The sequence below is a fragment of the Erythrolamprus reginae genome, chromosome 10 (assembly GCF_031021105.1).
Source record: "Erythrolamprus reginae isolate rEryReg1 chromosome 10, rEryReg1.hap1, whole genome shotgun sequence".
Classification (NCBI taxonomy): domain Eukaryota; kingdom Metazoa; phylum Chordata; class Lepidosauria; order Squamata; family Dipsadidae; genus Erythrolamprus; species Erythrolamprus reginae.
In genome coordinates this window covers 17,210,716-17,225,777 of record NC_091959.1, presented here as the reverse complement: position 1 = coordinate 17,225,777, position 15,062 = coordinate 17,210,716, and the positions used below count along the sequence as shown (strand labels likewise).

The 15,062-nt window shown below is 47.8% G+C and overlaps 1 protein-coding gene across 1 annotated transcript in view; it reads right to left on the bottom strand.

The window, feature by feature from the left end:
* The window catches only part of SMAD6 (SMAD family member 6), a 70,709-nt gene extending 56,009 nt beyond the window's left edge, over positions 1–14,700 (bottom strand). Inside the window, exon 1 of the mRNA XM_070762154.1 lies at positions 13,325–14,700. Coding sequence (XP_070618255.1) covers positions 13,325–14,018 — 694 coding nt within the window. The 5' untranslated portion in view covers positions 14,019–14,700. The remainder of the gene's footprint in view (positions 1–13,324) is intronic.
* Between the last annotated feature and the right edge of the window lie 362 nt (positions 14,701–15,062).

The following is a 15,062-nucleotide window of genomic DNA, read 5'->3' as shown; positions in this document are numbered from 1 at the left end:
AACCTGGTGACGGAACGAATTAGGCTCTTAAGTAGAGGTACCACTGTAATGGCATGTCCATATGCCATACTAGGGCATGATTCATTAGAGACAGAAGCCTAATTTAGACCATGCACCAGATCCAGACTAAACAAATGGAATCAGGGTGTTTAGGACAACATGTGAATCTAGTAAGTGCCATTCTGCCGCACGAATCCCAGCGACCAGTTAGGTCCCACAGAGTTGGCCTTCTCCGGGTCCCGTCGATTAAACAATGTCATCTGGTGAGACCCAAGGGAAGAGCCTTCTCTGTGGCGGCCCCGACCCTATGGAACCAACTCCCCCCAGATATCAGTTGCCCCCACCCTCTTTGCCTTTCCTAAGGTCTTAAAAACCCACCTCTGTCGTCAGGCATGGGGGACTTGAAATATTCCCTTCCCCTAGGCTTATAAGATTTATATATGGTATGACTATATGTATGACTGATCTCTTAAAGTGGGGTTTTTATATTTTTTAATATTAGATTTGTTTACGTTGTTGTTTTACTGTTGTTAGCTGCCCCGAGTCTGTGGAGAGGGGCGGCATACAAATCTAATAAGTAAGTAAGTAAGTAAGTAAGTAAGTAAGTAAGTAAGTAAGTAAGTAAGTAAGTAAGTAAGTAAGTAAGTAAAGAAAGAAAGAAAGAAAGAAAGAAAGAAAGAAAGAAAGAAAGAAAGAAAGAAAGAAATTTTCCCTCCTTGCAAGAGGCTCAAAGGGACTTTAATTATGGCCCACGGGACAGTTCCCAAAACCTTGAGCTCATTCAAACCATGACTACAACAACAGAGCTGGCTTTTGCACAACACACAGCCTAAAATGCACTAGGTTAAAGGATTGATATGTTGTGCAAATCCAGATCCAGTAGGTTTGATGGATGGTTCAGGTATTTTTAAAGAATTTGTGTGGATGGAGTTAATTCAGCAAACCACGTATTATTTTGCATTGGGTAAACACAGCCCCAGAACTCAGCAGGGAACTAAAATAGCCAAAACTGGCTACCAAAACAAAACTGGTTTAACTCTGAAGCTGAAACATTCCTAACAACACTGTCATTTTTTTGGCAAAAGCAATACTTCCTCCGGATACGTCCAGCCATGCTCAAGACAGCCAAAACTTTCCCCTTTAAGTTTCTGTGTCTCTGTTACAAGGAACATGGTATTTGGTGTCCCAGTAAATAGTCAAGGGACAGAATTCCATCACTCCCGATGGGAAAGAGACAAAAGGCTGAATTCAGAGCATAACAGGAAAAGAAATTGATATTGCAAAACAAACAAATTTTTAAAAAAAACCCGAAGGAAAGCTCATCTCCTAATTCAGTGTTTCCCAACCTTGGCAACTTGAAGATATTTGGACTTCAACTCCCAGCATTCCTGGCTGGGGAATTCTGGGAGTTGAAGTCCAAATATCTTCAAGGGGCGTACATAAGTGCACTGGTGTGCCTTTCGTCCCCTGTCCAATTGTCTTTCCTTTCTCTCACTTATCATATATACAGTGTTCCCTCGCTTTTTGTGGGGGATGCGTTCCGAGACCGCCCGCGAAAGTTGAATTTCCGCGAAGTAGAAATGCGGAAGTAAATACACTATTTTTGGCTACAAACAGTATCACAAGCCTTCCCTTAACACTTTAAACCCCTAAATTGCAATTTCCCATTCCCTTAGCAACCATTCAGATTATTACTCACCATGTTTATTTATTAAAGTTTATTAAAAAAAATATTGATTAAAGGCAGATGAAAGTTTGGCAATGACATATGACGTCATTGGGTGGGAAAAACCGTGGTATAGGGGAAAAACCTGCGAAGTATTTTTTAATTAATATTTTTGAAAAACCGTGGTATAGACTTTTCGCGAAGTTCGAACCCGCGAAAATCGAGGGAACACTGTATTTTCTTTCTTTCATATATCCTCTCCTATAAGTTCACTTTACCGTTATATATATTACTACATGTCTATTTTTCTTCCTATGTATCTGTGTATTGGACAAATGAATAAATAAATAAATAAATAAATAAACAAATAAATAAATAAATAAATAAATAAATAAATAAATAAATAAACTGTCCTAATTCACCTTGCAGAACCAAGAAAAAGGGAAATTGCTAACAGCAATGTTAGGGTCTCTGGGGTCATTCCCCCCCTCCCATTTTAATTGACTTTTAAAAAGAGAGAGACAGAAAGCAGCTCCCTGCCCTTTCACAAACATGCTCATGAAATGGAACCAATGACAAGTTGCATCCAAGAAACATTTTCCTGGATTCTTACTCGCATCTAATTGCATTATATTACTGGAGCAAGAGGAAAAATTCATTTAAAAAAACCCCAAGACATTCAGGCTCAGGTAAGCTGGTTCTTCTTCTTCGGTACAGGTTTGGCAAGTTTGAAAAACATGTTTGCAAAAGGAGGAATTTTTTTTTTTAGAAAAAAAGAAAAAAAAACAACAAAAATCCCTGGCTTGCCATAAAGATCCGCTTTTAAAAATAAGGGGCGCTGTTGCTTTAAGACAGGCCGTCAGATAGAAGGGCCAGTCAAGCTGGCGCCAGCCAAATGCAAACTGCATATTATCACCACTTCTTCACCTAAATAGTGGGTTTAGGGGGGCGGGCGGGGTGGGGGAGAAACTCCTTCAGAAAGAAAGGGGGGAAGCTTTCTTGCCAAGCCCAACTTGAAAATGATCTCAATTGAAAGGGAATAATAAACGCCAGTCCGAAAGAGAGAGAGATTTGCCTACGTGGGTTTTCTCTCCAATTCCCATCTGTTTTTGGCTGAAGAAAGCACTTTTTTTTCTCTATCTCCAAAAAAAAACCCCTTTTCTTTCTTTTGGGTATAATCCAGGGATTTCCAGCCTTGGCAACTTTTAAGACCGGTGGACTTCAACTCCCAGAATTCCCCCCTTTCTGTATCTAAGTCAGTGTTTCTCAAACGTGGCGTTTGAAGATGTGTGGACTTCAACTCCCAGAATTCCCCCCTTTCTGTGTCTAAGCCAGTGTTTCTCAACGGTGGCCATTTGAAGATGTGTGGACTTCAACTCCCAGAATTCCCCAGCCAGCGTTGCTGGCTGGGGAATTCTGGATATTGAAGTCCACACATCTTCAAACGGCCAAGGTTGAGAAACACTGGTCCAAGCGAAGATGTTTGTTCAGTGAGTTTTATCCTATTTTATGCCTTTCTTGCTGCAGTTGTTAAGTGAATCACTGCAGCTCAGTTATTATTATTATTATTATTATTATTATTATTATTATTATTATTATTATTAATTAGATTTGTATGCCGCCCCTCTCCGGAGACTCGGAGCGGCTCACAACAACAAAATAGTACAAATCCAATGGTTAAAAACAATTTAAAACCCGTAATATAAAAAATAATCATGCATCTCATACACACCATACGTAAAGCGGAAACGGCCCAGGGGAATCAATTTCCCCATGCCTGACAGCAAAGGTGGGTTTTAAGGAGTTTGCGAAAGGCAAGGAGGGTGGGGGCAGTCCTAATCTCTGGGGGGAGTTGATTCCAGAGGGTCGGGGCTGCCACAGAGAAGGCTCTTCCCCTGGGTCCTGCCAGACGACATTGTTTCATCGACAGGACCCAGAGAAGGCCAACTCTGTGGGACCTAACTGGTTGCTGGGATTCGTGCGGCAGAAGGCGGTCCCGGAGGTATTCTGGTCCGATGCCATGTTACTTTAGTTAGTAACACGGTTGTTAAGTGAATCGGTCTGGCTTCAACATTGATTTTGCTTGTCGGAAGGTCACTAAGGGGGATCATCACCTGGCTCCAGGAGACTGCAACTGTCATAAATACCAGTCTGTTGCCAAGTGAATTTGGATCATGTGACCATGGGATGCTGCAACTGTCATTAAGTGGGGGAAATGGTCACAAGTCACTTTTTAAAAAATGCCATTGTAACTTTGAACAGTCATTAAACCAACTGTTGCAAGTCTGGGACTACCTGTAATTTTCGGGATATAATTGCCACAGGAAGGAAGGGAGGGAGAAGAGGAAGGAAGGAAGCAAGGAGAGGAAGGAATGAAGGAGAGGAAGGGAAAAGGGAGAGGAAGGAAGGGAGGGAGGGAGGGAAAGGAAGGAAGGAAAGGAAGGGAGAAAGGAAGGAAGCAAGGAAGGAAGCAAGGAGAGGAAGGAAGGAAAGGAAGGGAGAAAGGAAGGAAGGAGATGAAGGAAGGAAGGAAGGAGAGGAAGGAAGGGAAGGAAGAAAGGAGAGGAAGGACATAAGGAGAAGAAGGGAGGGAGGGATGGAAGGAAGAAAGAAGGAGGAAGGGATAGAGGGAGAGAAGAAGGAAGGAAAATAATGAGATGAAAGGGAGGTGGAAGGAAAGTGATAAGAGGAAGGAAGGAAGAAAGGAAGGAAGGAAGGAAGGAAGGAAGGAAGGAAGGGCTACAATTTTACAATGGGGGTGGGTGGGCTCCAGGAGTTATTCTTCAAAGTTTTAAAAAGTTTGAAGAGCCTGGGGAAAAACCAAGAGACTCACTCTTTCGAACTGTACCACTTTATACATCCTTAGTAAGACCACACCTGGAACACTGCATCCATTTCTTATCACCATACTACAAAAAAGACCTTGGGAAAAGTTCAGAGAAGAGCATCTGAAGATGACCAAAGGCCAGGAGACTAAAAAATACGAAGAATGGCTGCAGGATTTGGGCACGGCTAGTCTAGAGAAGAGAAGACATGATAGCAGTCTTCCAGCATTTGAGGGGCTACCACAAAGAAGTGGGAACCAAATGATTTTGCGAAGCACCAGAGGGCAGGACAAGAAAGAAATGGATGGAAACTAATCCAGGATAGAAGCAACCTGGAATTAAGGAGAAACGGGGAGAACAATTAACCAGTGGAACGGCTTGCCTTCCAAAGTTGTGGGTGCTCCATCACTGGAGGCTGAAATGATATCGGGTCTTCAGCTTGAGCTGGGGGTTAGACTAGAAGACTTCCAAGATCCCTTTTCCAGCATTATTCTGATTCTCTCTCGGAGGCCACCTTTCAAAAAAAATGACCAATCCAGGTCTAAGGGCTCCTTGCTGCCAAAGCAAGGGATGAATTCGGACAAGCCCCGGTCAGTCGGTCAGCCTGCCTGCCTCCCCTTCCCCTCCCTCGGATTTAGCCTTGCTCCAGTGAACAGAAGCTATTCTGCTTCAGCCGCCTTTGCAGGGGCTGGGGGCAGTGAGGGGGGGGGCAAAGCTGTTCCCATGGCAACCCTGAGCAGGAAAAGGGGGAAAGCATCTTTTTTTGTGTGTGTGCAAAAGTTGCATTCTGCAAATTTTCCCTCCTTCGATCTACTTGCCCCTTCTGCAAGGCGCTGCAAAAACTTTCAACTAAGCAAACAAGATTATTATTATTATTTTTATTTTCTTGTTCAGCCCCAAGAAAAGAATCTAATTGCACATAAGTAGGAGCTGGGATCCTTCTGGCTTCCGGGCCTTTAAGATGGGTCTCCTTTTACCCAGCCAGCCTGGAATCTAACAGATCCCATTCCTGCAAGTTTTCCCCTCACCCCTCTTCTCAAGGAAATCGGTTACTTTCTTTCTTATAATACCAACCCCTGATAGAAAAGTTAACTCTTTGCTGGCTGGAATCCAGCGGCGGGTGCAGGTTTTACATTCTTTGCCTTTAGGAATTTGGGGGGGGAAAAAGATATTTCCAGGGAGGGGAGACTGCCAGACAGGGGACCACTGACCAGCCGCAAAGTAAAATGCAAATAAACACAAAACATACTTTGCATTTCAATGGACCACTCAAAGGCTCAAAGTTCATTTAATGCATGGACCCTAAAAGAGACAGGGGGACTGGAGGATAAAACAGATGAAGAATGGTTGCAGGAACTGGGTGTGTCTAGTCTTAACAAAAGGAAGGATTATGCGTGACAGGATGCATAATATTCGAGGGGCTACCACCAAGAAAAAGGGGTGGGGGTGTTTCAACCTAATCTCCAAAGCAGCTGAAGGCAGGACAAGAAGTAACAGATGGAAGCTGACCAAGGAGAGAACCAACCAAGAACGAAGGAGAAATTTCCTGACAGTTAGAAGAACAATTAACCAGTGGAAGAGCTTGCCACTAGAAGTTTGGGGGGGGGGGCAAATGCAGCTGTGAGAGTTATCATGGGCCTTCCTAAATATGCCCATGTCACACCAACACTCCGCAGTCTGCACTGGTTGCCAATCAGTTTCCGGTCACAATTCAAAGTGTTGGTTATGACCTATAAAGCCCTTCATGGCACTGGACCAGAATATCTCCGAGACCGCCTTCTGCCGCATGAATCCCAGCAACCAGTTAGGTCCCACTGAGTTGGCCTTCTCTGGGTCCCGTCGACTAAACAATGTCGTTTGGCGGGACCCAGAAGAAGAGCCTTCTCTGTGGCGGCCCCGACCCTCTGGAACCAACTCCCCCCAGATATCAGAGTTGCCCCCACCCTCCTTGCCTTTCGTAAGCGCCTTAAAACCCACCTCTGTCGTCAGGCTTGGGGGAACTGAGATATTCCCTTCTCCCTAGGCTTATAAAATTTATGCATGGTATGTCTGTATGTATGATTGGTTTCTTAAATTGGGGTTTTTTACATTACTTTTAATATTAGATTTGTTCATATTGTCTTTTTCCTGTTGTTAGCCGCCCCAAGTCTATGGAGAGGGGCGGCATACAAATCTAATTAATAAAATAAAATAAAATCAATGCCTGGGGAGGGCAAAAACAGCTTGCCCCATCTCCTGGAGGCTGAAAACGGCCTGTCTCCCAACTTCTGGTGGGCCCAGAAGGCTTGTGTTTCACCCTCCCCAGGCTCCAAAGGCTTCCCTGGAGCTGTGGCAGGGTAAAAATATCACCCACCCACCCCGTAGGCTCTCTGGAAGACAAAAACGCCCTCCCAGAGCCTCTGTGAAAGGCAAAAATCAGCTGGCCAGCACACACATGCATGTTGGAGCTGAGCGAGGGCAACAGCTCGTGTGCCAGCAGATATGGCTCTGCGTGCCACCTATGCCATAGGTTCACCATCACCGGGTCTGCTGCTTGAACAGGAAGGGTTGGACTAGAAGACCTCCAAAGTCCCTCTTCCAAGCCTGTTATTCTGTTTAAGAGCTGGCCAGCTAAGGTCAATGGAGAACTCTTCCTTCGTCCTACTTCAACCACCAGTTCCAAAGTCCGTGGATTGTGCAAAAGGGGAGAGGGGGAGGGATGGCCACCCAAGGGGTGCTGAGTCAGAGAGACAGGAGCCAGACCAGCTGGACCAGTGAGGAGGGATTCCTAGCCATTGTGGTCCAGCAACATCTGCAAGGCCCCCAACCTTGTTGATGGTCATGTTGAAGTTATTGTCTGCAGCCAGACGGGGACTGTGTGGAATTCCCCCGTCCGCTGCTGAAGACTTTTCAGTCTAAACTGTGTGTTCTGGGCCCTGCACAAGCAGTGTCAAAACCCTTGATGAATTTTCATGAACCCAGAAGCAAAATCCCAAACAGAAAGAGGAGATGGGAGGAAAAGTGAGTTTCCTATTTGGGGAAAGCTAGAACAGAATGACCCATTCGTAATCATTTTGGGGATTTCAGGCAATTTTTGCAGGCTCCAAATATTTATCCAAACTTCTTGATGATGATGTTTTAATCACCAGAAACAACAAATCAGATTCTGACATATTTTCAGATAGAAAATATACAAGATAAAATGTTCATCCCAAATCACTCCTCCAGCTTACACAGAGTATAGAAAGATATTGTGTTCCATTTGCTGCGGGACTTTTTGGATGGTATAATAATGTCATTTATCTAACTTCCTTCCTTCCTTCCTTCCCTTCTTATCTTTCCCTTTCTCCCTCTTCTCCTTCTTTCCCTGCTTCCCTCCTTCTCATTCCTCTCTCTCTCTCCCTCCCCTCTCTATTCTTCCTTCCCTCCCTCTTTTCTTTAGATACTGGCAATATTCAAGTGCCCCTTCAAGCCATGGGACCCGCAGCCACAAATTCCCCACAAAACAAATCTCTGAAACACGACAGACTTTATCTGGGAATTCCTCAAAGACCGACCAAGAGTTAACTGTTGTGTGTAAAACTCACTGCAACAATGGCCACAGTATAGACTGACCTTGGATTCTTAAAGAGCTCAAGACTGACCCAGTTTCAAGAAGACCATAAAACCAAGAGGAGATCAAATACAGAGATATAAATAAATATAAACGCATGTCATATTGGGGATGAATGGTCTTCTGAGTTCCCAGATTTGTAACCTTCATGGAGGAAGATTTAAAATGCACTCCAAAAACTCACTGAGGCTTTTGGTAAAATTATTTTTTGCAATTAAGTCTCATTACACTGAGCAATTTTCTTATCTCAGATTAAAAATTGCAATCAGGTGGCAACTTCAGGAGATATGCAGAGTGCAGAGATCTCTTAGGGCCCTCGTGTTCTTCAGGTGTGAACTTGTTAGAAGTGGGAGTGATTTCTTTAACACAACACAAACTGGTGCTCAGTTCCTAAAGAACATATACAAACATTGTCCATTCTTACTTTTGGTTCTTGCAGCCAAAGAGCCAAGTTTAGCACTGGTCCAATTATTGGATAAAGATCATTCACGTACTAGTGACTTTAGAGAATCTTCTGGAGCAATGTCTCTCAAACTTGGCCAGCTGGGGAATTCTGGGAGTTGAAGTCCCCACATCTGGAAAATGCTCCTTTAAAGTCATCCAACCTTTGTGGTAGACACCTTTGTATCACCAACAGTGGCTGGGCAGTGCTATGAAGATGCTGTCAGTTGCTGGTAATGACCTAGGACAGTGTTTTTCAATCTTAGCAACTTGAAGTTCAACTCCCAAAATTCCCCAGCCAGCTACACTCATTACACTGAGCCAACTATGCTGGCTGGGGACTTCTGGGAGTTGAAGTTCACCCATTTTCAAGTTGTCAAAATAGAGGAACCTTGACCTAGGACTTAGGTCATCAACCTTAGACACAGAAACCCAGGAAGGTGACTTGGGGCCAATCATATTATTTTTCCTTAATCCTTTTGCCAAGGCTGTTGTTGGGGGAAATAAACTTAGGGAAAAGGCAGGACCTCAATTCAGTGAAGGAATAAAACCAAACAGTTGCCACAAGTAGTGTCATGACTAAGGACTCCATCTGGGATTATGCATGTTCGTTCTTGATTTCACAAGAATTGGGTGACTCTCAAACTGTTGAAAGCCCTTGAGAGCACATTAGCAGTGTGGGACTTGGGGTTTTAAAGTTCTCTGGAGACGTAATTTTCCACCCATACAAACCATGGCTTCATGTTAGGATCAAGCCTAGTTTCCCAATTCTCCCAATTCTGTTAGGATCAAGCCTGGTTTCCCAATTCTGCCTTTGTCTAGATCAGTGTTTCCCAACCTTGGCAACTTGAAGATATTTGGACTTCAACTCCCAGAATTCCCCAGCCAGCGAATGCCAAGGTTGGGGAACACTGGTCTAGATTATTATTAGAGTTGGAAATGTCTTCCCATCTCACCGACAACAATCATTTCAAAAGTCAAAAAAGTATCTAGAGATATAAAAAGTATCTAGATATATAAAAAGTATCTAAAGATATAAAAAGTATCTAAAGATATAAAAAGTATCCAGAGATATAAAAGACCATCATTCAACAAACCTCCCTTAAAAGAAACCACGGTAGAGATAATCCTCAACTTACAACTACAACTGGGCCCAAAAATTCTGTGGCTAAGTGAGATAGTTGTTAAATGAATTTTGTCCCATTTTACAACTTTTCTTGCTTGTTAAGTGAATCACTGCAGTTGTTAAATTAGTAACACGATTGTTAAATGAACCTGACTTCTCCATTGAACTTTTGCTTTTCAGAAGGCTGCAAAAGTTGATCACATGATCCCCGGGACATGGCAACAGTCATGTGAATCAGTTGTCAAGCATCTGAATTTTGATCCTGTGACCATAGGGATGTGGGTCATTCTTTGTCAAGTGGACCAGGTGTCCACTTGACTGATTTTTGCGGCCTTATTTGAAAAGAAACCATCACAAAAACAACACTCATGAAAGAAAAAAGTGCTCTTTCTAATGAAATAAAAATGAAGACGATTGAACGTGAGAAAACAGAGAGCTGTTTCACCACCTTCAATCATCTTCATTAGAAAGAGCAAGTTTTTTCTACTGCTCTCTGTTTTCTCACCTTCAATCATCTTCATTTTTATTTCATTAGAAAGAACACATTTTTTTCTATCATATATGTTGTTTTTGTGATGGTTTCTTTTCAAATAAGGCTTCAATTTTACCTGGTTCACTTGACAAAGAATGGCCCATGTTGCAATGGTCGCAAGTGTGAAAAACTGTCACAAGCCACTTTTCTCAGTGGTGTAACTTTAAATGGTCAATGAAGTTGTTGGAAGTTGAGGATTACCTGTATACTGTAACCTATAGCAGAGGTCTCCAACCTTAGCAACTTTACGCCTGGCAGACTTCAAGTGCCAGAATTCCCTAGCCCAATGTTTCCCAACCTTGGCAACTTGAAGATATCTGGACTTCAACTCCCAGAATTCCCCAGCCAGCATTTGCTGGCTGGGGAATTCTGGGAATTGAAGTTCTCCAGGCTTAAAGTTGCCACGGTTGGAGACCTCTGACCTATAGTACCAGAAAATGACAGCAGACAATTGTTATGGGGTTAAATACTTCTAACATGCTTAGTGTTTATGGAAGAAGTTCTCTGCCACCAGGAAAGGATGGCAGCTTCCACCAGCAATGTAATTCACCCCTCCAAGACGCTACTGCAGAGGTCTCCAAACTTGGTCACTTTAAGACTTGGCGGGTTTTGGAAGATGAAGTCCACAAGTCTTAAAGTGATCGAGTTTGGTGACTTTAAAACTTATGGACTTCAGCTCCCAAAATGTGGGGAATTGAAGTCCACTTAAAGTGGCCAGGTTTGGAGATGTTACTAGATGTCCCAGTTCTCAAGTGAAGAATCTCCACGTATGAAAAAGTCTTGGTTCAGAGCAAAACTGAACTAAGGACTCAGGGGCTGAGATGGCAAATTTCTGAAGGCATCTGCCACTCAAGATCCTCTTTTAAGGGAATTTGAGATGATAGAAAAGTAGAAAGGTCACCCCTTGCTGGAGGCATCTCGGAGTCTTTACAAGAGACTTCCAAAACTACTATTCTTAAACGCCACTTGCCAGAAACCATCACTTCTAATTTTCATGGAGTGGGCAATGTAAATTGAAAGCTAACATTTCCAGCTGAAGAAAGCAAGGAAGCTGCCAACTACCACGAAAGAGATGCTGAAGCAGCTCCGAGGCTTCTTGGAAGAATCCTCAGAAGAACATTCTTCAAATGCATTTGGGTTATTGAGACGTGCAAAAGAGCCACTTTGTCAACTTTCGGAGCACAATTAAATCCTTACCAGATCAGGTGCCCTTGTCAAGAGCTTGTCAGAGATGGAAATCACATTGTGGCACATTCCTATATCTTCTCTTCTTTCTTAGATATATATTTACTATAGATACATATTTACTATATTTGCTGCACGAATCCCAGCGACCGATAAGGTCCCAGAGTTGGCCTTCTCTGGGTCCCGTCGACTAAATAATGCCGTTTGGCGGGCCCCAGGGGAAGAGCCTTCTCTGTGGCGGCCCCAGCCCTCTGGAACCAACTCCCCCCGGAGATTAGAACTGCCCGCACCCTCCCTGTCTTTCGTAAACTACTCAAGACTCCCTTACACCGCCAGGCACGGGGCAGTTGAGACACCTTTCCCCCAGGCTTTTTTATACTTTATTTTATGTTTGGTATGAATGTGCTGGTTGGTTTTTTAAATAATGATAGGGTTTTATATGTTTTTTAATATTAGAATTGTTCCACTGCTATATTGTTTTTATTACTGTTGTGAGCCGCCCTGAGTCTTTGGAGAGGGGCGGCATACAAATCTAATTAATAATAATAATAATAATAATAATAATAATAATAATAATAATAGTAATAGTAATAGTAATAGTAATAGTAATAATAGTATATCCTCTATAACCTTCATTCTGTATTTTACTATGTGTATACCCACTAAAACCCTCATTGTGTATTGGACAAAAATCAATCAATAAAACCCACCCACCCCTTATGTCAGGGGTCCCCAAACTTGGCAACTTTAAAACTTGTGGATTTCAGCTCCCAGAATTCTCCAGGCAGCTAAGTCCACAAGTTTTAAAGTTGCCAAGTTTGGGGACCTTTGCCTTACGCACTTGGCGAGGGAGGCCCTCAAGGCAGGACTGCAGAATCTTCCTCCTGTCCAGACCTGTTGGGGTCTCAGCATTCCCAAGGTGGGTGGGTCTGGAGGCAAGGGAGGTGGGGCTACCGAGGAGGGGGGTGGGTTCTCTCCTCCTGGTTCAGAGTGCAAGAGGAGGTGAGGATTCCAGTCCACCTTCTCCTCTCCACCTTCTGGGTTGGAGCCAGCCCAGAACCAAAAGGGGGGTGGCACAGATAATTGAGGGGGGGGGAGGTGTGGTCCAACAGAGTCTGGACAAGGCCCATCAGCAGCTTCATCTTCAGAGGTGGCTTCTGCCCTGCATATCCTCAATGGGTTTTTTGTGGGAGTCACAACTTTTTCTCGAGCAGGGGGTCTCCAACCTTGGCCCCTAAGCCTGGTGGACTTCAACTCCCAGAATTCCCCAGCCAGCAAGTTTGGAGACCCCTGGCATTAGAGCTGGCTAAGCCCAGGCAGAATCTGTCTAGGCCACCTTCCTCCCAGCCTGCCCCACTTAACCCACCTTCTGTCTCGGGAGAGCCCAAGCAGCTGCTCCCAACAAGATTTGTTTAGTCTGGGCCAGGCTGCATCACAACTTCACCCTAAGGAATGCAGACCCACAACCCCAGCCCAAGAGCCCGGCCCAAAGGGGGGCTGCTAAGCTGGAACGGTGACGTGTGCTCACCCCCTGTGGCTCTGAGTGCTAGCGGAGTCCAGCGCAATTCTGCCACTGTACCTGGGCAGGTAGCGAAATCGCGTGTGGACAGGCAGGTGTGTGGCTCTGAGTACTAGTGGAGTTTAGCCCTATTCTGCCACTGCACCTGGACAAGTAATGAAATCGTGCACGGACAGGCAGGTGTGTGGCTCTAAGTGCTAGCAGAGTCCAGTGCAATTCTGCCACTACGCCTGGACAAGCAGCGAAATCACGCACGGACAGGCAGGTGTGTGGTTCTGAGTGCTAGCAGAGTCCAGCACAATTCTGCCACTGCACCTGGGCAGGTAGTGAAATCATGCTCGGACACGTAGGGGCGCCACAGGCACAGCACCGGTGGGCTTCCCCCTCCAGGGGGACACACTACGCCACCACCCCGCCCGTTGAAGAAAGGTGCCTTACCTGGCCCGCACAGCCGGCTGAAGTGGTAGGGGTTGCAGCAGATGGTGGGCCCGTCGTCGGGGAGTCCGAAGCTCCGGCACTCGCACAGCGCCTTCAGCTCGGCGGGGCCCTGGAGGTCGGGCCAGCGGAAGAGTTTGCCCAGCAGCAGCTGTGGCGGGGCCGGCTGGCCGCCCAGCCTGACCTCCAGCTCGGCCCGGGAAACCAGAACGCAGGCGCTGGGCATCCCTCCGCGGGACTCGACGGCTTCCAGGAGGCTGTCGAGGGAGCGCTCCTTGAGGCGCTTGAGGAGCGAGTAGGTGAGGCTCTTCAGCTCCTGGTCCAGGGGGCGGCCGTCGGGGACGTCCAAGCCCCGCTCCTTGAAGAGGCAGCAGCTCACCGTCCGCGCGTCGCTCTCCGGCGCCCGCCCGCCGCCTTCTTCGGCCTCCTGCGCCGCCGCCGCTTCGCCTTCCTCGGCCAGGAGGTCGCCGTCTCCGCGCACCATGGAGCCCTCCGCAGCGGCCGGCTCCTCGACGGCGCCTCCGGTGCTCACCGGCCGCCTCCGCTCGCTCCTCGCGCCGGGCTCCTCGGTCTTTCGGAGACTGCTGCCGGCCGCATCTCCTCCTCCTCCTCCCGCCGCCGGTCCTCCGTCTCCGTCGGGGAGGACGCGGCTTCTCCAAAGGCGCCGCACCAGCCCTGCCCGTTTGGACCTGAACATGCGCTCCGCCCGGGCTGCCCTTGGCTGGCTCCGGCTCAGAGCCTCCCGGACGGGCGCCGCATCAGGGGAAGCCGCCGACGGCTGCTGCTGCTGTGACCGCCGCGGCGTCGGCGGCGTCGGCGCCCGGACCAAGGGCTCGCACGGCCGGCCCAGCCAAGCGCCGAGGGTCGCATCAGGGAGCGCGGCCACGGCATAGAGCGGCAGCCCCCCCGAAGGCGCGGGAGGGGCGGCCGAAGCCCCCGCCGGCCCCCTCGACTCTCTCGCTCGCTCTCTTCTCGGGGAGACGCCGAGCCCGAGACGGCCTCCACGCGGCGTCTGCGCTCCCGCTCGGGCCCCCTCGACGGCGGGCTGGCTGGAGCTCCCTCGGCCGCTTACGAAGTTGGCCGGACTCGGCCGCGGACCAGCAGCAGCAGCAGCAGCAGGCCGCCTCCCGCGCTCGGACGCGGGCCGGCGGAGCTTGGCATGGCCGGCTCGGCTCTCCCCGTCCCGGGGCGGGAGTGAGGCGGCGGCGGCGGGTCGGGTCCGCGCGCGGAGTGAAGCCCGGCGGCGGTGGCGGCGGGGCGGCGTTGGAATCGGGCGCTGGAGCCGGGTCGGGCGGCGGGGCTTCCCCGGAGGCGAGGCGGGCGCTCCCTGGCCGTCCTGGCTGGCGCTGCCTTTTGTGTCCTGGCGCACGGAGCGCTGGGGGCCCCCTCGGCGCGCGCGGAGTCATTGGCTCCCTCCCATCATGTGCCAGTCTAGACACTTTGGCGGCGCGGGAGGGTTGCGCAAACAAGCGCTCGGGTTTCTTCCCTCTTAAAGGAAAACGCCTCCGGTTGCCTCCCGCCGCTCTGCGCCGCGGCCCCGCTCGCTCCGCCGGCCCCGGGGAAGGAGGCCCAGCCGCCCAGGACAGGGAGGCCGCCGGAGCCCCGGGTGGGGTGAGCGCGGAGGGCCCTTGGAGGTCGTCTAGTCCAACCCCCTGCTGGGGCAGGACACTCTCTAGCCAGAGGTGGGCTGCTAAGGGGGAACGGTGGCCTGTGATGAATGCTAGCTGAGTCCAATACAATT